The following is a 27,612-nucleotide window of genomic DNA, read 5'->3' as shown; positions in this document are numbered from 1 at the left end:
AACCATATAAAATGAAGACCAACTGCATAGAAAAGGTCCATATGTAACATAGGGAAACTTTCCTCTTATTTGAATGCACAAGCATAATATTTGCTGCTGAACAGGGATCTAAATCTGTAGAACTAAGAAATGGAGTAAGGGTAAGGTCACACTGAGCATTTCGGGGAGATTTAGTCGCCTGGCGACTAATTGCCTCGTCTTTTCCGGAGACCAATCTCCCCGAACGCCTTCCCTCACTCTTGCGCTGGCTAGAATGAAAAATCGCCGGCACTAAGCACACGCGGCGATTCGTTTTCCGAAGGAGGAAACTTCGGGCGACTTCAGAAAATGAATCGCCGCGTGAGACTAAATCTTCCTGAAACGCTCAGTGTGACCTTACCCTAAGAGTGAAGGCAGACGAATAACCTAGTCCACACAAAGAGTGTTAATGGAATGCAATTGTATCTAATGTCTTCCCCTGGATTGCAGAATTGGAACCTGTTGGGCTTTTTTTTCACCCCCAGTATGTTGCTGTGTAACACATTTCCCATAAAAGCAAAGGAATAAGTCACTATATAATACACAACATGACCCTAAAGGGAATCCACTTTATCTGTGCTCTTGGGTCTCGCTGTTGAACATACCTCTTCATGCCTTAGCCTGTTACTCACAGTATTAGATCTGTGGCATACCAAAGCAAAAGGGCCCAAGGCATGGAGAGACAAGAAGGAATGAGTGTTTCTTTTTTTTTTCTTTATCTATACTTCAGCCCTGTGTGTGTCTTGCTAGTTGACTGACTACATTTAAATGGGAATTTAGCAAGAGCTTTCTGTTATTTTCTAACACACTTCATCATAGTCTCAGATCAAAATACATTAGCATATTGATGAAATAAAACAATTAAAAAAAATATCCTTCCAAATCAGTAGCTAAGGATTGGGCTAAATAAGCTAAATTGTAGCAGTAGAGTTACCCGTATTAACCGCTCTGCAAGGTCTGAATCTTCTACGACATGCCAGAAAATGACAGTGACGGGTGCCATGGGGAAGTTTACATAGAGTTTTATAATGTAGGCATAGAAGATCATTTTTGTACACATAGCCTACAAGAAATAAGAGGGAATGATAGATTGTTGTTAGGTTTGAAAAATATATACAGTTGGGTTTTATTAGAGGTGAGGTTATTCTAATTTGGAATTCCTTAAAGGGGACCCGTCACCCAAAAAAATCACATTAGTCAAGCAAATTGAAGTTTAATTTCACAATATAAATTATTTGAATCTTGTTTCCTTCAGTTGGGAAGTCATAATTATAGCAAGCAGACAGGAGCCATTTTGTGGCCTAAGGCATAGAGGAGGGGCAGACAATATTTGATTGACAGCTGAGATGTTTAAATGAGTTTACAACAGCTATGAATGCTTTAATAAAAAATAAAACTTGGATTTCAAGTTTAATTTGAAAAGGACTTTTATTATACAGATTTTCATGTCTGGGTGACAGGTCCACTTTAAAGCCCACATTCATTAGGAGTTAACAGACCAGAAATCACTGGGGAGATATTTATTTTCAAAATGATGATGATGTTGCCTTATTAAGATTTGGGGTGGGGTTCCTACCAATACATACTTTTTTAGCAAGGTCTGAGTGTGGTTTCGGTGTGTTTACTTATCTTAGTTTCTGCAAGTGGTAATGGAATTTGTTACGGCTCTTGTTCAGCCAAATAAAGGCTATGGTTTAGAGAAGCCAAAAAGAGCTCTTTTAAAGTGGACCTGTCACAAATCTGTATAATAAAAGTCCTTTTCAAATTAAACATGAAATCCAATTTCTATTTTTTGTTAAAGCATTCATAGCTGTTGTAAACTCATTTAAAAATATCAGCTGTCAATCAAATATTGTTTGCCCCTCCTCTATGCCTAGGCATAGAGGAGGGGCAGACATTTACTTTCACTTTCCATTCAGCACTTCCTAGATGTCACTCCTCTCCCCACATCCCCCCTTTCTCTTTAACATTTAATTGTGTAGCCAGGGCATGGGGATGGACATCAGGTCCCCCATTCTGGTGCACAAACAAGATGATGCAAGGCTTGTCTTAATAACAGTGTCCACAAAATTATGAGTTTCCAGACTGAAGGAAACAAGATTCAAATCATTTATACTGTGTAATTAAAGTTCATTTTGCTTGACTAATGTGATAAAATAAGATTTTGATCAATTTTTTTGGGTGATGGGTCCCCTTTAATATAAAGAGGGGGAAACTGAGCTTGCCTATTTCCAAAGAGATCACAGAAATTAGATTGCAGACAGGCACCCCTCCGGAACACCAAAGGCAAAAAATAGTAGAATCCAGGAGCCCAAAATTAAAATAATACAAAAAATCTTTACTTTACATAGGCTATACCTTGGGGGACATGAAACGTGTAAGGATTTTATTTTTATACATAATGTAAAATGAAGATTTTTTTGTATAATTTAAATTTTGGGCTCCTGGATTCTACTATTTTTTGCCTTTGGTGTTCCAGAGGTGCCTGCCTGCAATCAATTTCTGTAAATTACTCCCCTTTGCTGAAGGTCTGGGGCATGAGCACCTGGACCCACCATGGAAAGTGGTAAGCTTATCCTACAATCCAACAAATTCATAACTCTTATGGTTTGGAAATTGTTATGTTTTGGGTTGCTGAGGATGAGGAGAGTATAACAGTGCTTTATTAGCAGAGACTTATGCAGCCATTATACAACAGTAACTTTCACTTTTAAGCTGACAGGAAGTATGCACCATATAAGTCTGAGCACAGTGACATCTACAGGCCATTTGTATAAACATCACATATTCCCCCTATAGTAGGAAAGCATTTCGGCAAATGTAATAAACAACAACAATGCATCTTAAAGCAATAATATACATTATTCACGTCACATAGTCCTTGGTCCATGCAGGTAGTTGACTGATTTTCTCAGTACGCCTTATAGGTTTACTTTCTTCAGGCCTATTGCAGTTGACATCAGGAGTAGGAAAATGTACTTCATCAAATGGAACTTCTCCAAAGTCATATCTAACAGGGGCAAGATGACTTGCATTCCATATGCGTCCATCAGACAGTTCATATGTGTATGGTCCTCGCTGGCGTCTCACTTCAAGTGGTGTAGTAAGTTTCGATTGTTCTTGTTTCAGTATTCCTGGTTTCTTAATTCTGACTAAAGATCCAGGCTGAAAGTATATTTCTTTTGCACCACGTTTTCTGTCAGTATAAGCCTTGCATTTCGCTTGTTGAAGTTTGACAATGTCAGCAGTCTTTGATTTTGTAGGCACAGTATTTTGTGGAAGTTTGATGTCTGCAACATGTAACTTAGTGCACATCTGTCTGCCATGTAATAATTCAGCTGGAGATGATTGGGTTGTTGCATGGTGTGTTGCTCTGTAGTTAATGTAGGAACTCTGTTGTAAATACTTTCCAAGATTTCCCAGTAAGATTTGCTGTCTGTAGAGCTTCTTTCAGACTTCTGTTGAATCGCTCGATTTCTCCATTTGCTTGTGGGTAATACACTGAAGATTTCCTATGCAACGTTTTGGGGAATAAAACCCCTTTATCAAGCATGAGTCTCCGAAACGTTGCATTTGCACTCCGCTTTGAAATAAAATTTGGAAGAATTCCTGCAGTCCTGTGTGCCATCTGATTTTTTCGTGTTGTACCTTATTGTGAGGTGACAGAGCCTCTACCCTTGTGCACCAGGCATCTCTTTCATTCTGCAGGGTGTGCAAGGTCCTACACTGCTTTGAACCTCAGGTATGTGGATGACACTTGGGTTAAAATCAGATCCAATGAAGTGGCAGCCTTTACAGAACACATTAACTCAGTGGACAATAACATCAAGTTCACAAGGGAACAAACTTGCCTTTTTGGACTGTTTGATATGCATCCAAGAGGTAACTTGAAAACGGAAGTATACAGGAAACCCACTCATACTGATCAATATCTGTTGTTTGACTCCCACCATCTGCTGGAACACAAACTGGGTGTCATTAGAACTCTGCACCACAGGGCGGAATGTGTGGCAACTGATACAGAGTTCAAGGTTTGAACCAGGCGATTCATGTCAAGGTGGAGAAACCATCCCTGAACAGAGGCAGGGGCCTTCGACACCACCTGTCTGCTACATACAATGCTGTTCTAACATCTGTACCCCGGTGGTTTCAGAACACTTCACACATCCATTCATGCAACTCACACAAGTAACACCTGTGTCTAGGAGTTGCATGACACACTGGATAATCCTATCACAGTAACTACACAGAATCTACACCTCTGTGAATTTCTTCAGATGTCACCTCTTTGAAGAGTTACAATGTGCCATTGTGATTGGATTAGTGGAAGAGTTTATATGACGAGAACTTCCCACACCAGTCAGTTGAACTGAAGAAGCTGCTCGGATGAGTAGTGAAACGTCTTCATTGATTACTCAGCAAGTCCAGTTGTTTTTAGATTTACCTATACTAGATATACCATGACCTGGATGAATGAGAATCTTCATAGTCATGGTGCTGTAGTAATGAGACCGTCAACTAATTGTAGGTTTAATGCAGCAAAGAGGTCCCTTCTAAGTATAGCAGTATCCTTATTCACAATGTAAAAGTCACATTTTGCAGTATTTGATTCAAATTGTACAGTCACTGGCAAGTAAACAAGCACAGGGATTGGATCCTTTAAGTAGCTGACCAGTTTCAGGGCAGGTGCAACACTGGATCTTTTGCAAAGTATTTCAAGAAAATATCCTTTGGTAGTATAGAAACAGCTGTACCTGTATCAAGCATCAGGTTAATGGAGTGTCCCTTGTCAGCACAAGCAGTACTGACACTGACAGTGCATATAAACTTGTCTGGAATAAATGCACCAGCTTTATCCACACTTAATACTGTGAAATTTGTAGTAGTGACTTCATGCATATCTTTAGCAGAACTACGGCAGATCTTAGCAAAATGTCCTACTTTTGTGGATCTGCGGCACCGTTTAGCTTATGCAGGACATGTAACATGATTTGCAGTGTGTTGTGTTGAACCACAGAGAAAGCATACTTTTCTATTTATTATATGGTTTTGCAGTGTAGGTGAATCACTTTCCTTAGCACTGGATTTTGCCTGTGACTGTGAATTATTAGGCCACAGTGCTGAATTCACAGTCTGTACATTCCCAGCAGTTCCCTGACTGAGAGTTTTAGCCTCTGCTACTGCTGTTTCAATTTGGCTAGCAACTGTAATAGCCTTTGCAAGGGTTAAATCCTGCTCTAGGAGCAGTCTCTCTAATGCGAGGTGAGTTTGTTTTTTCCACTATTTGGTCTCTTAGCATTTCATCTGTTAGATTACCAAAGTCACAGGTAAAAATCAGCTCTCTAATAAAACTGCTACAAATTGTTCTGTGGATTTGCCATTACGTTGCCCACATTGGCGGAATTTATATCTTTCAGCAATCACATTTACTCTTGGCACAAAAAAAGTTCTTTATAGCAGTAAGAGCAGTTCCATAAGTATCATCAGGTAATGGTAATGTATAGAATATACGCTGTCCCTCTGCTCCCAGGCAGTGAATAAGTAAAGCACGCTTTCTAGCAGCAGAAATCTCCCCTTGGTCAGCAACAATAATGTAATTTTCAAACATACGAATCCAAGCAGTAAAAGGTATGGTAGACTCACCAGGGTTTGGAAGAAAAGGTGCAGGCTGCTGCAGAGGTAGAAGATCCCATCCTCGTCGCCAATTTGTTATGTTTTGGGTAGCCGAGGATGAGGAGAGTATAACAGTGCATTATTAGCAGAGACTCATGCAGCCATTATACAACAGCAACTTTCACTTTTAAGCTGTCAGGAAGTATGCACAGTATAAGTCTGAGCACAGTGACATCGACAGGCCATTTGTATAAACACCACAGAATTATTTCCAAAGAGAGCTCTATTTTATGTCATGGATGGTGACCCAGATCCATGGGGAAGTCTAGGAACCTAGCTCATAAATGTATGAAAGCAGACTTGGCTAAAACCATAGCAAGTTAGATCATTAGTTACAGGACTAAAAAATAAACTGTAGCAGGGCTGGGTTAGGAACAGGAACTAGACATGAGTCTAGTAAGAGGGATAATCAACATTAAAGGGGTAGGTCACGTTTAACTTCTAGTATGATATAGAATGTCTTATACTTTTCAATTGCCCTTCATTATTTATTTTCTATAGTTTTATAACTATTTCCTTCTTTCTTCTGTTTCTTACCAAATTGGGGGTCACTAGCCCTGGCAGCTAAAAACTATTGCTGTGAGGCTACAATGTTATTGTTACTTTCAATTACTAATTGTTATATTCAGACCCTACCTTTTCATCCTCCAGTCTCTCATTCAAACCACTGCCTGGTTGCTAAGGTATATTGCATCCTAGCAACCAGATAGCTGGTAATTAGGATTTGCCAGCGCTTGGCTCTTTTTCAAATTCACTTTTTTCTGTTAAAAGTTGCGGTAAGTTAGTGCAATTGCAGAATGTTTATTTTTGGTTATTGTTTTCTATTTGTCTGTTTTCTCACAGTTTCATTTTTTTTTTATTTTGAAAAGATAATATTCAATAGATGCAAGTTAATATATAATATATATGCTGTGGGTGAAACTGTCCTATTCTAGACACGTGCCTTCAGCCAATACCAATTAGGCAACATGAAGATGAAGGTCTGACCCTGGCTTTCCTGAATATCAGTGATAGGAGAATCTCTCCCGTTTCGATTCTCCGAAAAAATTAGCGAATTTCCTGTGAAGTTTGCGAAACGGCGGAAATTTTTCAAAGCTCTTCAATTTTGACGCACGCGTCAATTTTGATGCCTTGTGTTAAAGTCAATGGGCGTTCGAATAGTGTTGCCGTGTGACGATTTTGGCGCAATCAACTTTTCCGGCGCGCGTCCAAAAAATTTTGATGCCAGTGGTGAAATGCAGGAATTCCCTGCAAATTCGCCCCTGTCAAATTTAATCGCCTAACACTACTAAATATGCATCCAAAATATTATCCTGCACGCATGACTGCTGCACATAAGACTGATTATTTTGGGAAATCCAAGTAAGGGAAATTGTTGCAGCAGCCATGAGGGCATAAGCTGATGGAATAAATCAGAGAAACTGTCAAGTTCTGTCAGTTTAACTTAGAAGGAAGCGTGGGAATGGCAAATGAGAGAACATAGATGTGGTATGTAGTACAGGTATTGGACCTGTTATCCAGAATGCTTGGGACTGGGGGTTTTCCAGATAATGGATCTTTCCATAATTTGGATCTTCATACCTTAAATCTACTAGGAAATCATGTAAACCCAATAGGCTGGTTTTGCTTCCAATAAGGATTAATTATATCTTAGTTGGGATCAAGTACAAACTACTGTTTTATTATTACAGAGAAAAAGGAAATAAGTTTAAAATATTTGGATTATTTCATTATAACGGAGTCTATAGGAGACAGCCATTGCTTAATTCTGAGCTGTACTTGTATTCTGAGCTCATACTTGTACTGTTTTATTATTACAGAGAAGAAGGAACTAATTTTTAAAAATTTGGATAAAATGCAGTCTATGGGAGATGGTCATCCCATAATTTGGGGCTTTCTGGATAATGGGTTTCAAGATATGGATGGATCCCATACCTTTACTAAGACAAAGGGCATCAGTGCAATTTGGAAGGGAAAGTGGCGTTATGTGAATGACAATAAACTGATTGGAATGTGAAGGATGGTAAATAATAGGGATTGATAATGCTTTCATTGCCCATTACATATGAATTTAATATAAATATTCATGTCTTTTCAGGTTTTGGATACACCCTACCTGATAAACTCCCAGTGGAAAAATTACCTTTCTGGAATACTGTATCAAAATCCCAATATGAATTTGACATTTGAAAAGGTTTACAGGTGGGAAGCGATTGATGCATTTCAAGTCTATACTGTATATTAAGGCAACATTTTTTTTTAATGCAAAAATCCCAATGGCTTTCATTAAATAGCAGGTTGTGTATATCCCTAAGTAAGAGACTGCAAGATGGTAGTGAAGCTACAAGGTGGTCAGTCAGCTGTTCCCTATGCAGGGCCGGCCTTAGGCCTATTGGACCAATTGGGCCCAATAGGGCCCCGCACTTGTGGGGGCCCCGCACCACAGATAATATTTCCCTCAGCACATGATGCTGTCTGGCCTGCGCCCAACTTTGAGAGTCCAGCCCATCCCCAAATCCATAGGTCCAGCCCACCCCCAACTCTGATAAGCCAGCCTATCCCCCAACTCCATATGTCTAGCCTGCCCCCAACTCTCATAGGCCCAGCTTTCCTCCAACCTTGATAGGCCCTGCCTGCCCCCAATCCAACCAAGCCTGCTCCCCAGCTGAATCGGCCCAGCCTGCCCCAAACTAATTGGCCCAGTCCACTCTCCTATTTCCTCCCTCTCTCTCTCTTACCCTGTGTGCCCCTATTATGTGCCCCTATTTCATCCCTCTCACTCTCTTACCTTGTCTGCCCCTTTCCTTTCTATTTTGTGCCTGTATGCCCTTATTTTACTAAATACTTGGTGTGTCAGTAGCCAGCAACACTTTGTCTAGGGGCCCCACCAACATGGTCCCAATAGGGCCCCACATTTGATAGGATCAGCCCTGTCCCTATGGACCTGCCACTCAGAAGACTAAACATTTGTTACTGTGTTACTTTATTACTGTGACCCTTTTCTTTGCACATTTAACTTTTTTCTGGTGTATGTTTTTATTTTCAACAGTGACTGCAAAGAAAACAAGGGAATTTTCACTGCACTTCAGATTGACAATCTTTTGAATCTTAACGAATTTCTAAACATCAACATGGTAAGAATTTAATATAAGAATATCTTCTAAGATATAAGAGGATTTCTAGCTTGCTAGCAGCTCAGTTGCACACAATGTTGCAGGCTTTCAAGATAATATAATACAATTTGAAAAGTTTAGGAAAAATAACAACCAATGTTGTTTTCTGTCAGGTTATCAGTAAATTAGTTGTTATGGGTTCCTTGATCAGTAGTAGGATGTACCTTTTACATTACTCCCAACTGTCCTGTTTTTCGTTGTTACTGAAATGTCCCGACATTTTCTTTGATCTCCTGCACTGAACTGACAGAAAAAGATACAAAGTTTCTAAAACTTAAACTTAAATTAGAGGCTTTTGGCAGAAAGCCCAGAATACGCGGCAGGTGCACTTCGATAATCTGTAACAATTTAAGATAAGCAAAGAAGCAATTTAAGATAAGCAGGTCTCTTGGGGAAACTATGACTTGCAGCTTAAAATGCAATTTACTTTCATTAGCAAAACTGTAATAACACATAAAAACTCACCCTAAAAACTAGGGATGCACCGAATTCCTTCGCGAAAGATTCCGCCAAATACCAAAATAAATCTGAATCCTTATTTGCATATTAGGGGTGGGAAGGGGGAAAAATTACTTCCTTGTCTTGTGACAAAAAGTCACGCGATTTCCCTCCCTGTCTCTAATTTGCATATGCAAATTCGGATTCGGTTCGGCCGAATCCTGCTGAAAAAGGCTGAATCCTGGCCCGAATCCCCAACCGAATCCCTACTAAAAACCACATAAATGTGTTCAGACTTTCCATAATCTGCCAAATTTTGTAAAATGGACATGCTAATTAGGGAGTGTGGCCATAAAATGGGCATGGTCAGAAAAATTTGCAGCAAATATTTTTGTCCCTCTTTCTATTTTTTTGTTGGGAGGTATGCCTTTTATTACAATAACCAAAATATAAGTCCATGATTTTGTGTGCAATATATTCTGGTGCTCAATCTGGAAACTCTGCTTCACAAAAAAATTTCAACAATCCATATATTGTAGAAAAAAAATCAGATGGCACACACTCTAGTAATTGTGCTTTATCCTTATCATGATTTACTGATGATAGTGTGGAGAGCTCAATAAATCATGATACGAATTTAGCACAATTGCTACAGCGTGTGCCAGTTTTTTTTCTACTATATATGGATTGTCAAATATTTTAATACAATACCCTCTAAGGTCCTTAGGTCCCTCCTTCAGCTATGAGAGTATCATTTCAAGGTTTTCTTTAAAGGGAATCTGGGAGTGGGGATGTTGTAGTTTAGCATCTGTATTGCTAAAAGTAACCCTCAAGTGGAATAAATGCTCCTGTTTATTATCTATCCAACCATTACAATGAAACTGGCATTATTATTATTAGCTCATTTATTAGTAATCTGACTTTCTTCTCTTCTTACTTAATTCATCTAAGCTGTACATTTATCTTAAAACGTCAACAGGCGATCATTTTATTACAAATAGTTCTGGGGCCTTGCTGCACTCTGCAACATATTTTTAGAAGACAGGGAATGTTAAAATCCATAGGCAGCAGAAGATGGTTTTGGCTGGGGGGACCAGGACACGTACAATAGGGATACAATAGCATTGCGCGTGCCGCTGCAAACTTTTGGTCATGCCCCCTTTTTAGCCACTCCCTTTGGACTTTACCCACTTTCCCATGTGCTTTCACTGAATTTTCAGGAAAGTCAAACCATAGCAGTGGGGGAAATATTTGGTTAAAGTTTGGCACTGCAGGAAGAGAGTATTAACACCACATGTACAATTTTAACTGAGAGCTGTGAATTCTGGCAGTACAGCACATTATGGGGAAAAAGATTCTGGCACCTAAAGTACATTACATGCGGAATGGCTGCAACCACGGGTGTGAGGATTCGGGTCTGCGTTCTTGCAGGCGCGGGCGCGTTAGCGCGCGTGACGCCGGGCGCTGGCGACGGTCGCGGGCGCGGAGGCGCCGGCGACGGTCGCCGACGCAAAGACGCGGACGCAAGCGCCTGAGACGGACGTGACGTCAGCACGGCGACGTCAGCACGGCGACGCCGGCGGAATGACGCCAGTTGGCGCCAAATGGACATTATTTAAACCTGGTTCTGATAGAGATGCATTGCCTGGTTATAGGTTATCTAACTGAAACCCTAGCATCTCTTCTTTTGTGATTTCCTGTTGTTGACCTTCGCCTGTTCCCGGATTACGATTTCTGCTGCCTGTCTCGACCCTTCGGCCTGTCCCTCCGTTTACGAATCTTGCTGCCTGCCTTTGACCTCGGACCTCCTGACTACGACTCTGCCTAATCCTCTTGTACCTTGCTAATCGTCTCATTGGCTACTCTCCACAACCCTGCTCCCTGTTCCACTCCAGGTGGGTAGCGGTTGTGTGAGGCGCTTGTGGGTTCACTATCTACGGCTCGAGCTCCTTCTACGACTGGATTATACTGGTAAGCCTGACAGTATAACCAGGCCAAGATGGATCCAGCTGAGGGAGCATCTCCATTTGCCGTTTTGACCCAGCAGCTGTCCTCCCTTACGCAAGCAGTTCGGGAGTTGCAAAGTGGCTATTCACAGTTGCAGGAGCATATCAGAGCTCATCCACCAGCTGTCCTTCCTTCCACGGCCGCTCCTCCTCCAGCTCCTACAGAGGTTCAGGTGATCACCTCGGAAATCTCCGAACCTAAAGTTGCCTTTCCGGAAAAGTTCGCTGGGGATCGGAAGGTGTTCCGGAACTTCAGGAGCAACTGTAAGTTATTATTTTCTCTAAAACCCCACACGTATCCCACTGAGCAAGTCCGGGTTGGGGTCATCATTTCTTTCCTCACGGGTGAACCACAGACCTGGGCATTCCGCCTCATGGATCGCCAAAGTCCTGTGCTAACCTCGGTGGATTCCTTTTTTGATGCAATGGCGGTTATCTTCGACGATCCTCACAGAGCCACCACTGCTGAGGCTGCCCTGCGCGCTCTGAAGCAAGGGGACCGTCCTGCGGAAGATTATACGCTGGAATTCCGGCAATGGGCGGATGATACGGAGTGGAACCCAGCTGCTCTAAAAAATCAGTTCCGTTTTGGACTTTCTTCTGAGCTAAAGAATGAGTTAGCTCGTACGGGCATCCCTGATAGCTTGGAAGATCTCATTCTCACCTCCATACAACTAGATCGAAGGCTCAGGGAACGCCGGGAAGAAGAAAAAGCCGAGAAAGCAGGTCTTCTTCCTCAGACTTGGTTGTTACCATCCGCTCCTCCTCCTGTCCGAATGCCCTTTATAAATTCTCCAGTTCCTTCTTCGTCCACCTTCAACGTGGTTCCAGAGCCCATGCAAATTGGTGCTATCAGGTCTGCATTAACACCTGAGGAGCGCATTAGACGTCGCAGACTTAACCTCTGCCTCTATTGCGGACAAGCTGGTCATCTGCTTCGTGGTTGCCCGACCCGTCCAACGGGTAAGAGGATTTTTGAAAAAGACTTTTCTGGGGGTCATGTTCCTGTGCCTCTCCTGACTATCTCTTTGTCTTTACAGTGGGGAGACAAGAGGGTCGAACTCCAAGCAATCCTTGATTCTGGGGCAAGCGGTTGTTTCTTGGACAATAGAGTGGCGTTACAATTCCAGATTCCGCTCCAGCCTAAGAAGAACCCTATAGCTCTTCGTGTGGCAGATGGTTCTCTGATTACTTCTGGCCCTGTGGTGCAAGAGACTATCTCACTTTTTGTTTTGCTAAATAAAGGGCATGCTGAATTCATGAATTTCGATGTGGTTTCTTCTCCTTTGTTTCCTATCATCCTGGGATTACCGTGGCTGCAGAAACACAATCCGTCTATCAACTGGGCTACCGGTGAAGTAACCTTTCTTTCTAACTTTTGTCGTTCCCAATGCCTCCTCCCTTCTAATGGTGTGTGCTCTTTATCTCCTGTATCCGAGACCCAAAATCTTCTTCCTCAGGCATATTGGGAATTTTTGGACGTCTTCAATAAAAAAGGGGCCGACAGGTTACCTCCTCATCGTATTTATGACTGTCCTATTAACCTTCTTCCAGGGGCTCAAATTCCTTTCGGACGAGTGTACCCATTATCTGAGTCTGAACTTTCGGAGCTTCGTTCTTATTTGGATGAAAATTTGGCTAAAGGATTCATTAGGCAGTCTTCTTCTCCAGCAGGAGCTGGAATTTTCTTCGTTGAAAAGAAGGATCATTCCTTAAGGCCATGTATTGACTACCGGGATCTGAACAAAATTACAGTCAAGAATCGGTACCCACTTCCTCTCATTCCAGAACTTTTCCAACGCCTGGCTGAGGCTAAAATCTTTTCCAAATTGGATCTTCGGGGTGCATATAATCTAGTCAGAATAAGGGAAGGGGATGAATGGAAGACGGCCTTTCGCACTCGTTACGGACATTTTGAATATTTGGTCATGCCCTTTGGTCTTTGTAACGCCCCTGCAACTTTTCAGCATTTCGTCAATGATGTCTTCAGGGACTTTCTTGATATTTTCGTCATTATTTATCTAGACGACATTCTCATTTTTTCTAATTCTTTGGAAGAGCACAGGGTACATTTGAAGAAGGTCCTGACTCGCCTACGCACTCATCAGCTTTATGCCAAAATCGAAAAATGTGTGTTTGAACAAACCTCTGTAGATTTTTTGGGTTTTTTCGTTTCTCCTCAGGGGATTCAGATGGACTCCAGGAAGATTTCTGCAATTCTTGATTGGCCGATTCCATCATCTAAAAAAGCTGTCCAACGTTTCATCGGTTTTGCAAATTTTTACAGGAAATTTATTAAGAACTTTTCTCAAGTCATTCTTCCAATCACTGAGCTGACTCGTAGTAATCAAAAGTTTTGTTGGTCATCTCAGGCTCAGGGGGCTTTTGAGGAACTGAAGAAACTTTTCACTTCTGGTCCTATTCTTCACCATCCAGATGTTTCTCTTCCTTTCACCTTGGAAGTAGACGCCTCGGAACTCGCAGTAGGTGCTGTCCTGTCTCAGAGAACTGGGGTTCAAGATGATCTTCATCCTGTTGCTTTTTTTTCCCGTAAATTGGCCAAAAGCGAGTGTAACTATGATGTAGCTGACCGTGAATTACTTGCTATTAAGCTAGCGCTGGAAGAGTGGAGGTATCTTCTTGAAGGATCTAAACATCCGATTCTTATTTTTACAGATCATAGAAATCTGGAGTATCTACGCTCTGCTAAAAGGTTGAGACCTAGACAAGCAAGGTGGGCTTTGTTCTTCATGCGATTTAATTTTCATCTTACTTATCGACCTGGGTCAAAGAATGTTAAGGCAGATGCCTTATCCCGAATGTTCTCTCCTGAAGATGAGGTTCCTCTGGTTCCTGAGACGATTTTAAGCTCTGATAATTTCCTCTTGTTGCAGTCTACTTTGGTAGATGGAATCAAAGATGCATCTTTAACCGTTTCTGAATCGTCACTTGTTCCCAAGGATGGGTTTCTTCTTCATCAAGGCAAGATTTTTGTTCCTGAACAAATGCGCCTAGAGGTCCTTAAGAACATTCATGACTCCAAGCTGGCGGGTCATCCAGGTGTCAAAAAGACTATCATTCTGGCCAAGAGATTGTTTTGGTGGCCTGGGATGGCTAAAGACTGTTTCAAGTTTGTCTCGTCATGTGAGGTTTGCACCAGATCCAAAGACTCTCATTCTAGACCTATTGGCCTTCTTCAACCTTTACCAGTGCCTTCTCGTCCGTGGGGGTCAGTTTCTTTGGACTTTATTTCAGAGTTACCATTATCATGTGATTGTTCCACCATTGCTGTTTTTGTTGACCGTCTAACCAAGATGGCTCATTTTAAGGCTTTACCGAGACTTCCTTCTGCCTCTGAGACTGCTGACAACTTTATTAAGGAAGTAGTAAGGCTCCATGGTCTTCCTGATGAGGTGGTGTCCGATCGTGGTCCACAGTTCACATCACAGTTTTGGAAATCCTTGTGTGGCGCACTCAAGATTTCGGTGTCCCTGTCTTCCGCTTTTCATCCCCAATCCAATGGCCAGACCGAGCGAACCAACCAGACCCTGGAGCAGTATTTAAGATGTTATTCCTCGTACCTCCAAGATGACTGGGTTAATTTGCTTCCCCTTGCGGAGTTCGCTTACAACAATGCTCATCATTCTTCCATCCGACAATCCCCTTTCTTCGCAAACTATGGTCTTCATCCAGTCACCTTTCCCTCTGCCATTGTCTCTGATATTTTGGTTCCAGCAGTTAAAGACCGATTAACTTTCTTATCCAATAATTTTCAGAAACTTCAAGAGAACATGAAGCGGGCTCAACAAGGTTTCAAAGTTTATGCTGATCGAGGACGAAGAGGGGATCCAAAATTCAAGGTGGGTGACCTGGTATGGTTGTCAACTGTTAACCTCAAGCTTTCCTGTCCCAGTAGGAAGTTGGGTCAACGGTTCTTGGGCCCTTTTCCCATCATTCGTCAAATCAATGCCGTGGCATTCCAGCTTAAACTTCCGGCATCCTGGCACATTCATCCAGTATTTCATACAGCACTTTTGAAACCGGCCTCAACGTTTCGATTTCCTGGACGTACGGCTCCTCCTCCGCTTCCTGTCGTGGTGGATGGTCAGGAAGAGTTCGAGGTTGAAGAGATCCTGGATTCCAGGTTGAGAGGTAAACGTCTTCAGTATCTAGTTAAGTGGAAAGGCTTTGGTCCAGAAGAGAATTCGTGGGAACCAGTGTCTAACATTCACGCCTCTGATTTGTTGGAAAAATTCCATGGAACCTATCCTGGTAAACCTTCTGGTGGTCGCGTCCTGAGGCCGCTCCTTGATGGGGGGCAATGTGAGGATTCGGGTCTGCGTTCTTGCCGGCGCAGGCGCGGGCGCGTTAGCGCGCGTCGGCGCGTGACGCCGGGCGCTGGCGACGGTCGCGGAGGCGCCGGCGACGGTCGCCGACGCAAAGACGCGGACGCGAGCGCCTGAGACGGACGTGACGTCAGCACGGCGACGTCAGCACGGCGACGCCGGCGGAATGACGCCAGTTGGCGCCAAATGGACATTATTTAAACCTGGTTCTGATAGAGATGCATTGCCTGGTTATAGGTTATCTAACTGAAACCCTAGCATCTCTTCTTTTGTGATTTCCTGTTGTTGACCTTCGCCTGTTCCCGGATTACGATTTCTGCTGCCTGTCTCGACCCTTCGGCCTGTCCCTCCGTTTACGAATCTTGCTGCCTGCCTTTGACCTCGGACCTCCTGACTACGACTCTGCCTAATCCTCTTGTACCTTGCTAATCGTCTCATTGGCTACTCTCCACAACCCTGCTCCCTGTTCCACTCCAGGTGGGTAGCGGTTGTGTGAGGCGCTTGTGGGTTCACTATCTACGGCTCGAGCTCCTTCTACGACTGGATTATACTGGTAAGCCTGACACACGGGTACAGGTAATGACCTTTCCACGTCGTTTTGTGGCGTTGCATCATCATGCGCCGGCTGACTTGGCCAATCCTTGTGTGCAACCCCAGTCGGCAGCAGACCAGGAGGATTCTCAAGTGCAGCAGGCACCGGCCAGCGCGGCACCATGCTGCTCCGACGTTTAGTTCCTCTTCTAGGCTCCCTCTCTGGCTCTGCGGACTGTGGCAGACTTCCTTTTGTTCGCTGGCCACTTCCACTTCACTGGCTCGGGGGGGTGGTGGTGTGAAATGGAAGTGGATCGTATGGGAGAGGGAGCCAGCCCAGACACACACCAGCAACGAAAAAAAGATTGTTCCAAACTGTAGGATGAAAATTCTGGGGGGCCATGGACCCTGTGACCCCCCTGGTTCCAATGCCTATGTGAAAATCACTGGAGTGTGTCAAATTGTTAAGCAAACCCAAGTGATTCAAATTACTTATCTGTTACCCAGGGCTGGTACATGCGTGGGACCTGTTATCCAGAATGCTCGGGACCTGGGCTTTTCCAGGTTATGGATCTTTCCATATTTTGTATTTTCATACCTTACGTCTACTAGAAAATCATGTAAACACATTGCATCATTGTTTCTTTTCCATGAATGCATTTTTTGAAAATAGTACAAATGATTTCTTTTGTTTTCCTTTTAGTATATTGATGACATTTCTGCAAAAATTGAAACACTAAATTTAGACTTGAGTACTATTGTTTTGCTGGATGAAAAAGGAAAAAGAAATTTAGAAGATTTTAGTTCTACGGGGCTTGATGAAATCGATTTTGATGCTTTCCTGTCAGAGGTAAGAATTTCAACTTTCAAACCTTTACTAAAAAAATACAGCCAAAGTCTGACATAGGTTTGCTCGGGATTTGGATAGAAATGACCCCAGCAACCCTATGTCAGAAGAGAACTGTGTCTAGTATTTGCCACTGGCAAATAAATTCGTAAATTTGCCGCAAAAATTCATCTGCATCAAAGGTTTTTTGACACTGGCGATGGTTCCAATGCTGGCGACAATTGCCGGACGCCCATTAACTTTAATGCGCATCAAATGTCGCCAATGTCAAAGTTGTCGACAGCGTTAATTTTGACCCCATTTGACCTCGCCCATTTCGCAAATTTTGTGGCGAATCGAAACGGGACAAATTCACCCATCACTAGTAAACAGTTATCCGGTTATACTATTTTATAGTAAGCTGCCCAGATCCTTGTTTAACTTCCCTCTAACGTAAGTTTTTTCTTTACTTTTTGCCAATGTTTAGGTAGCCAAAAGCAATACAAAGGTAGATCTCTTGGCATTCGCTAATGAATTGGAGGAAAATGCAGACTTGCTGGTAAGTTTTCATAAAATCTTCAAAAGTGAAATTCACTGCAGCGATTTGAAATAGAAGAACAGAACGCTACAGTTGTACGATGGGAATAGAAGTTTACCATGAAATGACTGCTCTTCTGCACCTGCTTTTTTAAGTACATTCATTGATTTTAAATGAATCTCAGCAAGTGTGCAATTAATTAATTAATTAACTAATTAACTGCATTACTGGAGGTGAAGCAGAGTTTTCTCAGAATAAGATTGTCAGCATATAATAAAGAGAAGAACAGTATTTACTGTCCCTCTCTCTCTGCTTTATTAAAGGGGTTGTTCACCTTTGAGTTAACTTTTGGTATGATGTAGAGAGTGATATTCTGAGACAATTTGCAATTGGTTTTCATTTTTTATTATTTGTAGTTTTTGAGTTATTTCACTTCAGCAGCTGGGTCCAATTTACCCTAGCAACCATGCATCGATTTGAATAAGAATATGGAATATTAATAGTGGCGGGTCGGATCAGAAAGATGACTAATAAAACGTAGCAATAACAATAAATGTGTAGCTTTAGAGAGGATTTCTTTTTAGAGGGGGTCAGTGAAAGCTAGAAAGAGTCAGGAGAAGAAGGCAAATAATTCATAAACTATAAAAAATAAATAATGAAGACCAGTTTGAGAAGTGGCTTAGAATTGGCCATTCTATAACATACTAAAAGTTAACCTGAAGGTGAACCACCCCTATAATACTATCATTGTTATTTTTATTATTAACACTTATCTATAAAATGGCAACATATTCTGTAGCTTTGTACAATAAATGGGTTGACCATACAGATTTACATACAAAGCAACCAATAACCGACACAAGAAGTAAAGAGGGCCCTGTCCAAAAGAGCTAAATAGAGAAGGGGTTGAGACACAAGGTGTGCTTTAAAATGTACTTATGCCTTTAACCCCCATATGCAATAAAAGACAGTGGGGCTCATTTATAAACACTGGGCAAATTTGTCCCTGGGCAGTAACGATAGCAACCAATCAGTGATTGCCTTTTTTCAGCCAGCTGTAGGTTGAGCACTGAAAGCAATCATTTCATTGGTTGCCATGGGTTACTGACCAGGTGCAAATTTGGCCAGTGTTTATAAATAACCCCCACTAAGTTTGCCTAGGAGCAGGGGCGCGCCGCGCTGCACAGGCGTCCAAAGCAAGCCAGCGGATGCGGCGCCGGCTTATCGCTCCTTGCGCATGCGCAAATTGATGTGAGTCTGCGTTCGCATGTATGCGCAGGAGCGCAAAGAGAAGTAAAAAGAGTCGGGCACAGAGGGGATCGGACTTGGGGTAGGCGACAGAGGAGGTACGTGCTTGGCGCCCCCCCAGCTTTGCGCCCTAGGCACTTGCCTACTCTGCCTACCCCTCGGCCCGGCCCTGCCTAGGAGTATTGTCCCATATCAACCAATAATATGGGACACCAACAGGTGACCAGTAAATGCTACCTGCTGATTGGTTGCTATGCGTTACTGCCCCTTATTCCCTTGACCCACTCACTGCAGGTACCCTATTATCACTCTATTCCCATCAGCAAATTCTAACACAAAGTTCCTGTTCTTATCCTGCTACATATGAACTTCCATTGGAGAAGCAGGTACATTTCAGCCCAGGCACTTGTAGTAGACCTCTGAGTCCTAGAAACTATAGATGCAGCACTTAAATCCACACAGTTATAAATCTCCTGGTCCTAAAATAAAAACAATTTGCGGCGCCGCGCGGCTCTGTGTGCTCATGCGCGCTGTGTGGCTTCTTTTGCACATGTGCAGTTTCATGCGCAGTTTCATGCGCGCTTGTGTGGCGTCACGATAGGGGGGCCAGGGGGTCCGGAGGGGGGCCCTGAACAGCAAGTCACGGTGTGCCCCCCAGTCCGACCCTGGGTCAGGTGATCCCTGAGAGAGCACACAGACCATCACAAAATGGTGGTATATATATATATATATATATATATATATATATATATATATATTAAATGCAGGCCTCTATATTTTGCTACTCTGCTTCATGAATTGTGCAAGCCAATCTTTGTTGTCTTCTTCCTTATTTTTTCTAAATGACTACTCTTTTCTATTTCTTTTTAGCCAAAAGGAGCATTAGGCAATGCGTTAAAAGGACATGCAAATAGTATACGGACGATACATATTCAGCAGGTTGTGCCACTGGAGCAGTCAATGGTAAACAGAAAATATTGGTGTATCCAATGTCCTGCAACCCCTAATTCTGTAGTGATATAATACTAACTAGGGATGCACCGAACCGAATCTAGGATTCGGTTCGGGATTCAGCCAGGATTCAGCTTTTTTCAGCAGGATTCGGATTCGGCCGAATCCTTCTGCCAGGCCAAACCGAATCCTAATTTGCATATGCAAATTAGGGCGGAGGGAAATTGCATGACTTTTTGTCTTCCACCCCTAATTTGCATATGCAAATTAGGATTCTGTTTGGTATTTGGCCAAATCTTTAGTGAAGGATTTGGGGGTTCGGCCAGATCCAAAATAGTGGATTTGGTGCAGTGTTGGACTGGCCCACCGGATACCAGGAAAACTCCCGGTGGGCCCAGGTGTCAGTGGGCCCTCCTGCTTCTAACCATTTGGCCTATTTCATGGTCATTCCCTAGTTCTTTATGGTAAAAAAGAGGCTTACTAATGGAAGTATAGTATAGTAATAATAATAATAAGTATATTAAGTAGATATAAAAGACTAGGAGAATTTAGAGGTTGACTTTAGAGAGGAAGAATAATAGTTTGGTCATAGTTTCTGGTGGGCCCCTGGCATTCCAGTCTGACACTGATTTGGTGCATCCCTAATACTAACTTCAAAGGAGAAATGAAGAAAGCTGTTATGGTACTGAATATGTAGGGTGGACATTTTCTATAAGCTACTCTAAGGGGGTTAATTGTCAAAGGTCGAGTTTGTGAGGTTATATCTACCTCGAATGAACTCACAACTTGAACGTTCGCTTATTTATGAAAAAATCCAAATGTAAAAAATTTTTGATTGAATTCAATCGGGAAAAAACTTGGATACCTCAAATTGATCAAGTTTATAGGCTAAAAAACGTTGTATACCTCGAATTTATCATGAAGGTAAAAAACATCTTCAAATGGTTAAAGGGACGTCAGACATTGACTTCTACATGACCTCAACGGCTTTTAGCTGGGGTACTTTAGAATGAGGTTAATAAAACTACCCTTGAAAAACAAAAATGTTTTGAGAAAACACGACCTTTAATAAATAACCCCCTAAATATATATATTTTTTTCATTAGATAAGATGTTTTTTTTTCTTACAAAGCCAGCATGGAAAGATAGGAAAATGCTCATTATAATGAGGATTGTAGTGCACCAATGCACCTTTGTAATTACATATTTCAAGCGTTGAGGGGCTATATCTAGGGGATGTATTGTGCATGGAATGGAATGACAAGCTACACATACAATGCCCACTCAACAACATGGGATAGGCACTAATTGCCAGCCTATTGCACTAATATAATAGCCTTAAGGCTGTGTAGCTTCAATTGGCAGCATCACCAGTGTTCCAGTTCAATGTACACTTCTTTTCATTAATGTTTATTGTGTTGTGTCATTTATAAATTAACATTCTTTCCATTTCTAAACGCTCTACAATGGAACATACCATACTGTCCATTTATAGTCCCTTATATCAGATAGCTCAATCATCCTCTACATCTCCTAGAAAATGTAAAAAATAGTAGACATAGATTTGCTTACATTTTTTCTATTTCTTATTCCTTCTATCTGCCTTTCAAGAAATATGTCAAAGCTCGGGTAAGCATATGCTTTGAGCACCTTCCTCTGTCTGTGGCATTATATGCTGTCTCATAACTGGTTCTGTAGTAATAATTATGTATTATATATTAAGTATACTAATTTGTTTGCTGCTTATTCAGCATAAAGAATATCAAGATTTTCTTGTATTCTTCGCCTAATTCTCAGCAGATCTTTAAATGATAAAGCCAGCAGCGCTTTTATGCTCCATCGCTTACATTGATTTCAAATATCTTAAAGGGATTCTGTCATGATTTTTATGGTGTAATTTTTATTTATAAATTACACTGTTTACACTGCAAATAATTCACTCTACAATCTTAACATTTCATTCTTGTACCAACAAGTTGTTAGTTGGTCATGTGCTTTCAGAAAGAGCCAGCACTTTAGGATGGAACTGCTTTCTGGCAGGCTGTTGTTTCTCCTACTCAATGTAACTGAAGGTGTCATAGTGGGACCTGGATTTTACTTTTGAGTGCTGTTCTTAGATCTACCAGGCAGCTGTTATCTAGTGTTAGGGAGCTGCTATTTAGTTACCTTCCCATTGTTCTGTTATTAGGCTGCTGGAGGGGAAAGGGAGGGGGGTGATTTCACTCCAACTTGCAGTACAGCAGTAAAGATAAGTGACTAAAGTTTATCAGAGCACAAGTCACATGACTGGGGGCAGCTGGGAAACTGACAATATGTCTAGCCCCATGTCAGATTTTAAAATTGAATATAAAAAATCAGTTTGCTCTTTTGAGAATTGGATTTCAGTGCAGAATTCTGCTGGAGCAGCACTTTTAACTGGTGTGTTTTGGAAAAAACATGTTTTCCCATGACAGTATCCCTTTAAGTACTGTACCACCAAGGTCTCTAACACAAAACCAACGGTGCTTTCATATAGTACCTTTTGCTACTGATTTTTTTTCAACAAAATGTCATCTTCAAAATGAAAAGTTAATCATCCCAGCAGAATTTCTCTTTTCATAATACAGTGAAAAAATAGGACCTGTTGGCTGTTCCGAGAATTTAATTGCACCAATAGGAGATTAATAAATGAACGACACACCAAGGGGCTCATTTACTAAGCTCGAGTGAAGGATTTGAAGTAAAAAAACTTCGAATTTCAATGTATTTTTTGGGTACTTCAACCATCTAATAGGCTACTACGACCTTCGACTACGACTTCGACTCGAACGATCCGAACTAAAAATCGTTCGACTGTTCGACCATTTTATAGTCGAAGTACTGTCTCTTTAAAAAAAAAACTTTGACTACATACTTCGGCAGTTTAAACCTACCGAGGTACAATGTTAGCCTATGGGGACCTTCCCCATCAGTTTTCTAAGGTCTATTTGATCGAAGGAAAAACCTTCGATCAATCGATTAAAATCCTTTGAATCTTTTTCCTTTGATCGTTCGATCGTAGGATTTGCGGTTAATCCTTCGAATTCGATATCCGAATTCGTAGGATCTTACTTCGAGGGTCGAATTCGAGGGTTTATTAACCCTCGATATTCGACCCTTAGTAAATGTGCCCCTAAGCTATCTGAAAAAAAACAAAGGACTGTTCACATTTTTCAGTCCATTGTTCTAATATTGGGATTCCAATTTCTGATAACTTCAAAAAAGTGAGTGTGATCAAGTTTCAGACTTCTGCCCACCCTTTGGGACATTTTTCTGTCTTTTTTTGTTTTTATTGATGATTGAATTATTGGGGGGAGGGCATTAAACTGTTAAAACACAGGAGTCTGATTTGGACATATACTGTTTTTCTGGGAAGGTAAAATGACAGTTAAGAAAATACATACCTGTTTACATTCTACTATTGTTTGATCATTTGTATCTGTATAACTTTCAGAAACAATGTATACATACCATCCAATACATTGTATATTTGTACACAATTTGACTGTTTAAAATGCTAAAACAAGCTTAAATCTTCTACTTTTCAGATCACGCTCAATCAAAGCATTAAGCTGCTGCAGAGAACATCCTTTGATATCGAGGTATGAACAGAGGCGATTGATTATTTAATGTTTAACTTCTGTGCAGTCTTTCTGTTATTTCCAATAGTCTTCTCTTCGTTCCCAGCGTGGCTGTATGGATTGTGCATACTGAACATCAAAGTATGCTGAGATAAACATTATACATTTTTTGACAAGGATCAGAAGTGCCAGTTAGCCACCATATTTTGAGTAAAAGAACTCAAGCATTACAGTGTATCAAGTACTCACATACAGAGTATATTAAAGAACAAGCAAAGCCTCATCTTTTCTATTTTTATTTGTAAAGTTGAAATATCTGCACATAAATATTGTGTAAATGTATGTTCCTTTTGCTTTTTCTCTATAGCTAACTATTACTTCATTTTTAGTCTTCCCTAAGGTCTATCTAGCCTGTGTTTTTGTTAGTTTCTAACCCTGTTTGTGCCATAATCCCTTTACAAAACAGTTCAGCGGGGGTACAACATGATGATACTCGGTACAACAGCTAAAGAGGCTATTAACAAAATAGCATCACAACTTTTCTTATAGCCTGTACAAAGAGATACCATAAAACCCATGTATATGCACTTACATATTCCACTGTACTACAGTGTATGTACTGTCTCTTTAGTTACCTAATTATATACCTATGAAACCTGCTGATCTGTCTACATACCTGCTTTAATAGAGTGCTCTTTAATAAACTATAACAGCACAGATTAATGTTCCAAAGCTTGTGTAATATGAAAAATATTAAAAATAATCACCTTGAACACATGACGACGAACAGATAATCAGTTTACAGGACAATGGCAATGGATATTGGTTCAAGGTATCAGCTCAGCTTCCCAGTCTGCTCTACTCTACCAAATTCAAGGTGCCATCATACTAGAGGCTCGCACATCTGAATGTTTGGTAACGGGGTCTTGTAGGATGAATATTGCTGAAATTGTAATTGTGCTTAATATACGACCTTGTGTTTTTAATGTCAAGACTAACAAAGCATATGTTGCATTCCAGGGGAAGGTACTGGATGTTATCACAGCTGTGGAGGCTGCACAGAATCTAATTAACAACAATGCTTCCTTAATTATAAAACAGGTAAACCAAACAAGTACTGTACATTTATTGTCAATCAGTTGCTATTGGGATACATTTACATGGGCCGAAACCTGTTTACTGATGACAAACAAATAGCCCAGATTAAATAAACGATAAATAAAACGGAATAATAATTATCTTGTACAGGTATGGGATCCGTTATCCCGAAACCCATTATCCAGAAGTTCTGAATTACAGAAAGGTTGCCTCCCATAGACTCCATTATAATCAAATAATTCAAGTTTCTAAAAATGTATTAATAAAACAGTTTCTTGTACTTAATCCCAACTAAGATATAATTAATCCTTATTGGAAGCAGAATCAGCCTATTGGGTTTACTTAATATTTACATGATTTTCTAGTAGACTTAAGGTTTGTAGATCTATATTACAGAAATATCCATTATCTGGAAAACTCCAGGTCCTAAGCATTCTGGATAACAGGTCCCATACCTGTGCCACCTGAAGATGCATGGGATCACTATCACCATATATGCTGTGTGTATATATATATATATATATATATATATATATATATATATATATATATATATATATATATATATATATATACAGTATATGGATGTGTATATATATATATATATAACTTACCGTGCTCTTTGTTCTAGGAGTCCAAAAAGTTAATGGATGAAGTCATTGGCTACTTTATTCAGTATGTCCAGTGGGTAAAGGATTCTGTAAGTACCATTTCTCTTTCTCTAACCATCATCTATGTGTCTTTACTTAACTGTTCCTCTATATTTACAGCAAGTTGGAGACATGCACATTATAAGGTTTGTAAGTGCCTGGAACTTGTCTACCTAAGTATAAAAATACATACATTACACATTAGCGGGAATATAATCAACCTAAAACGTACCTAAAATATAGAGGAATTTTTCATTAAACTACATTTTTGATATCGGCGAGAGCATACATTTAATCTCAAGGCCATTTTGCACACAGAGTATAAAATCATAAGTTTTGTTCTGCAAAAGAAAAATCCACTCCAAATCAAATATTAGGTAATGAAGATTTACTATTTGTTCTTTAAAGGGGAACACCACACAAACATAACTTAACCTTTATGAAAAGTAAACATAATTTCAAGCAACTTTGCAATATACGTCAATATACGTCAATATATACAGACTTTTCATAATTTTCCCCCTCCCCCTATGTGGAAGCATGCGCATGAGCAATCACTGCCCCCTGTCCCTGTCTGCACCTCGGACTTGCGTGGAAACTAGGAACTTTGCCATGCACTCTGGGCGGGCAGCATGCCCCCCTGAAATCTTGCTGCCCTAGACCCAGGCCTTTGTGGCCTTCCCAGTAACTCTCAGTACTCTACATAGGCCAGATTGTAATATGATCATTGGATGGTGTAGCTGAAAATGGCTGTTAAAGGCAGGCACAGCCATTGTATTACAGCAACATTTATGATTTTTGTGATCGTGTGTCAAAAAACACAAATTGCATTATGCAAGTATTGAGTATCCCATATTTTGGTTGTCGCTATGGCATGGACTACTTGAACTTAAATGGGTGGTTCGCCTTTACGTTAACTTTTAGTATGTTATAGAATGGCCGATTCTAAGCAACTTTTCATTTGGTCTTCATTGTTTATTTTGTATAGTATTTGCCTTCTTCTTCTGACTCTTTTGAGTTTTCAAATTTGGACCCTAGCCACCATATTGCTGAAATTGCAAGCTGAAGAGCTGCTGAATAAAAAGCTAAATAACTCAAACACCACAAATAATAAAAAAGGGAAACCAATTGTCTCAGAATATCACTCTCTATGTCATACTAAAAGTTAATTCAAAGGTGAACAACCCCTTTAACAAAATTATGAGATAACAAGGTAACATCTCTTTATTCACTTGAAACATTCAGGAAACCCATGGAGTCTGCGGTGTGGGCCCTTTTACAGAGGTTGCTGAAGCTTGCCTGGCAAAGAAAAATGTAGCTTTATTTCTTTAAAGCAGAAAGTAAAAGTGTTACACAACTTAATACAGCATCAGAACATCAGAACAATGTTTCCCCAGGTCTTTCCTTGCAGAGAGCCAAACCCAGACTCCGATATCTCATGACACGTGTCAGCTGCCATACTCATTTCAACACCCTGCATGCTGAGACCCATGCAAAATTCACAACCATAATAAAACTTTCCTTTAACTCTAAATGCTCTCTTGATGCTGCTTTGGCAGTTGTCTGTTACCTCAAATTATTCTGTATTCTTGGTAGGGAATCTATACAGCTGATTCCTGTGAATCCCAAGCTGAGCCAGAGGGACTTGCCCATTTCCAAAGCCAGCCACATTACAAAAAATATGTGTCAAGGATATATGTCCTAAGGCTCAAATATAGTAAAATAAAATTATTTATTAAAGTTCACATTAAAATTGGTACATACTGACCCCACATGGCCCAACTTACGCCTTTCATACCCTCCGGTACTTAGTCATAGGTGTCTCTGTCGGTAGCATATTGAACACGATATTTAAACCCAGACAATCCCACCCGTTTTTTCTTAAAACCAATCAAAAGTCAAAAGGGATGCAAAAGATGCTAAGAAAATAGGGTTAATCCCTTTTGACTTTTGATTGGTTTTAAGAAAAAATGGGTGGGATTGCCTGGGTTTAAATTTGGTGTTCAATATGCTACCGACAAAGACACCTATGACTAAGTACTGGAGGGTATGAAAGGCGTAAGGTGGGCCATGTGGGGTCAGTATGTACCAATTTTAATGTGAACTGTAATAAATAATTGTATTTTACTATATTTGAGCCTTGGGACATATATCCTCGATATATATTTTTTGTATAGTGTCTGTTACCTGGCAACATGTTTTTTTCCATTCATTGGACCAGAATATATCAATGTAGAGTCTGGATGTGGTGGTCAAAGTGGAGATGAAGTTGTAGAGTAACCACAAAGTATATGAAGGAACTAAGTAATCTCCACTGATATCAATATACTTCCAGGCAAATAGCATTAAACAAAGGTTTGAAGATTGTGTCACACTTCTTACTGTTTTTATTGAGGATACCCTTCAGTTGTGTTGGTGCCAACAGCGGTGGGATGAACAATGTCACAGGCAAAAGTTCAAATGGCTGGAATGATCTCTTCATATTAACATCATGCCCTCGGCAATGTGTCTTGATGT

General features: G+C 40.8%; 1 protein-coding gene across 17 annotated transcripts in view; it reads left to right on the top strand.

The window, feature by feature from the left end:
* proml-1 (prominin 1) overlaps nucleotides 1-27,612 on the top strand; it is a 112,933-nt gene that overhangs the window by 74,751 nt on the left and 10,570 nt on the right. For 15 of the 17 annotated variants that reach the window (XR_005966581.1, XR_005966576.1, XR_005966575.1 and 12 more), the window contains 9 exons: nucleotides 7,790-7,893; nucleotides 8,741-8,825; nucleotides 16,889-17,035; nucleotides 17,499-17,570; nucleotides 19,668-19,760; nucleotides 21,360-21,377; nucleotides 23,315-23,368; nucleotides 24,368-24,448; nucleotides 25,077-25,145. Coding sequence is in view for 9 of the 17 variants with exons in the window: in XM_041588080.1 (XP_041444014.1) it covers nucleotides 7,790-7,893; nucleotides 8,741-8,825; nucleotides 16,889-17,035; nucleotides 17,499-17,570; nucleotides 19,668-19,760; nucleotides 21,360-21,377; nucleotides 23,315-23,368; nucleotides 24,368-24,448; nucleotides 25,077-25,145 (723 nt within the window). In the remaining 8 variants the exon portion in view is untranslated. The remainder of the gene's footprint in view (nucleotides 1-7,789; nucleotides 7,894-8,740; nucleotides 8,826-16,888; nucleotides 17,036-17,498; nucleotides 17,571-19,667; nucleotides 19,761-21,359; nucleotides 21,378-23,314; nucleotides 23,369-24,367; nucleotides 24,449-25,076; nucleotides 25,146-27,612) is intronic. The other 2 variants (XR_005966574.1, XR_005966583.1) reach the window with 1 other exon arrangement.

The sequence above is a fragment of the Xenopus laevis genome, chromosome 1L, assembly GCF_017654675.1.
Source record: "Xenopus laevis strain J_2021 chromosome 1L, Xenopus_laevis_v10.1, whole genome shotgun sequence".
Lineage (NCBI taxonomy): Eukaryota > Metazoa > Chordata > Amphibia > Anura > Pipidae > Xenopus > Xenopus laevis.
This window is presented reverse-complemented; position numbering and strand designations above follow the sequence as displayed.